Consider the following 1,850-nt stretch of genomic DNA (forward strand, 5'->3'; position numbering starts at 1 on the left):
ATAGGCACCGCCTGGCGGTTTTATTCTTGAATTATAATTAGACCGGTCTCCAGGTCTAATAATACCACTTCAAATAATTTAAATAAGATGATGAATGTAAAGCAGTAAGGATAAGGCCTAATACTTAGATATTACTGGTATAATACAATTGTTAAGGAGAAGTTACATTTCCTCTCATTCTTGGCTCCTGAGCAGCAGCTTCCAAAGCTACCTGAATGGTCAGCCAGGATGCTGCTCTGACCTCGGCCTCCTTACCCATTCATTTCAACACGATCCAATTAACAACATACAAAACCAAAAATATTTTATTGCTGAGTCATCTTGGGTTTCCAAAAGGGACCTCATCTATATCTTTGCTAGGACTTCCACATCAGGACACAGATTGAGCCCAGGGTCCTTGGGCTCCATCCACTTAGGGAACTAAATACTGTTAATCTTGTTAGTCCCTCCAGGTCACTTCTACTTCATCTGTCCGATACCTGTGGAAAAACAGAAAAAGCATAGTGGAAGGCTATCCCCTATCATCTTCCATTCTTCTCTCCCCTGATGCTCCTGGACTGTCTTCCCCACTGATTTCTGCCTACCTCCCATGTAATTCTGTCTACACCAAAGATAGGTGATATCACTCACCTCTGTGTGATACCAGAATCACTGAGGGGGGTCCTCTGTCCAGCCTGAAACATCTCCCAGCCAGCTTGGGCTATCATGGCTCCATTGTCAATGCAGAATCTGGGATGGAAAAGAGATATGAAATCTGGGATCAAAGGGTGTAAAAGTCACAATACGGGGCAAAGTATAAAGGATATCAAGAAACATAAAGGATTTTTACCTTTCATCTGTGGCAAAAAGCCGGGCTCCCCGTTCCTGGCACATTGTCTCCATCATCTCCTGTAGCCTCATATTACCTATAAGAGGTATGAGATAGAGTTAGCTTAATTTCAGCCATCTTTTTTTTCATTGTCTAGCAGTACACGACATATGTACTTACTTAAGACATTGAAGTAAAGGTCAGGAGGTAAGGATTAGGAAGCACAGGACAAGAAAAAAACCTAATAACCCCCCTCAAATCCTTAGTGATTTGTTTAGTACAAAGTGGATTTGACAAAGATGATGCACAGTGCCAAGAATAGGAAGAAAGAATACTGTTGAATGATACCTACACCCCACACCTCCCACAATGAGGGCTTCCTGGGAGCCGCAGTGCGCCATGGCTCGCTCTGTGATCTCTACCAGCATTGCAAACACAGTTTCCTGTGGGGCACAGACAAGGTGAAAACATCAGAGGGGCATCCCAGCTTAGTTCTGCTCTACTATATACATGCAACCTTCTCTAGCCCCAACTTCCTGTCCCAGGTTTTTACTTCATTACCTGCAGAGAGAAACACAGATCCTCAGGAGTACACTCGTCCGTGGCCAGCATCCGCTGGGCTACATCCTATGATGTAAGGAAAAACACAAGAAATAGTGCTTTGGAGATTATATGAGAGCAAAAAAATATACTTGGAGGATTGCCACGTTTCACTACAATTCAACTTACCAGCACACCCTGTACCACACATTCTCCTTTACCAGCATCAAAGTATAGAATGGGCAGCGTTCATTTAAGAATCAATACTTAGTTCTTCTTCTTTTTTTTTTTTATTGTTAGGGATTCATTCAGGTTACACTAATTGCATTTGTCAGGCAAAGTACCTCTTATAAATGTGTTTCTCCTCTAAGAGGTGTGCCACTCCTCCCCCTTCCCTCTGTTCCCCCATGTCCCCACCTCACACTGTATACTAGGTTATCAATTGGCCTCATATCAAAATTGAGTACACTGGAGTCTTGCTTCTCTATTCCTTTATTTATTT

At 42.6% G+C, this 1,850-nt stretch overlaps 1 protein-coding gene across 1 annotated transcript in view; it reads right to left on the reverse strand.

Annotated features, from left to right (window-relative positions):
- Positions 1-287: 287 nt before the first annotated feature.
- The window catches only part of OSGEP (O-sialoglycoprotein endopeptidase), a 15,574-nt gene continuing 14,011 nt past the window's right edge, over positions 288-1,850 (reverse strand). The window contains exons 7-11 of the mRNA XM_003797302.3: positions 1,370-1,435; positions 1,161-1,251; positions 830-905; positions 631-729; positions 288-479 (exon numbers count right to left, since the gene is read on the reverse strand). Coding sequence (XP_003797350.1) covers positions 440-479; positions 631-729; positions 830-905; positions 1,161-1,251; positions 1,370-1,435 — 372 coding nt within the window. The 3' untranslated portion in view covers positions 288-439. The remainder of the gene's footprint in view (positions 480-630; positions 730-829; positions 906-1,160; positions 1,252-1,369; positions 1,436-1,850) is intronic.

The sequence above is a fragment of the Otolemur garnettii genome, unplaced genomic scaffold (genome assembly GCF_000181295.1).
Source record: "Otolemur garnettii isolate 467f Iridium unplaced genomic scaffold, OtoGar3 scaffold00114, whole genome shotgun sequence".
NCBI classification, from domain to species: Eukaryota; Metazoa; Chordata; class Mammalia; order Primates; family Galagidae; genus Otolemur; species Otolemur garnettii.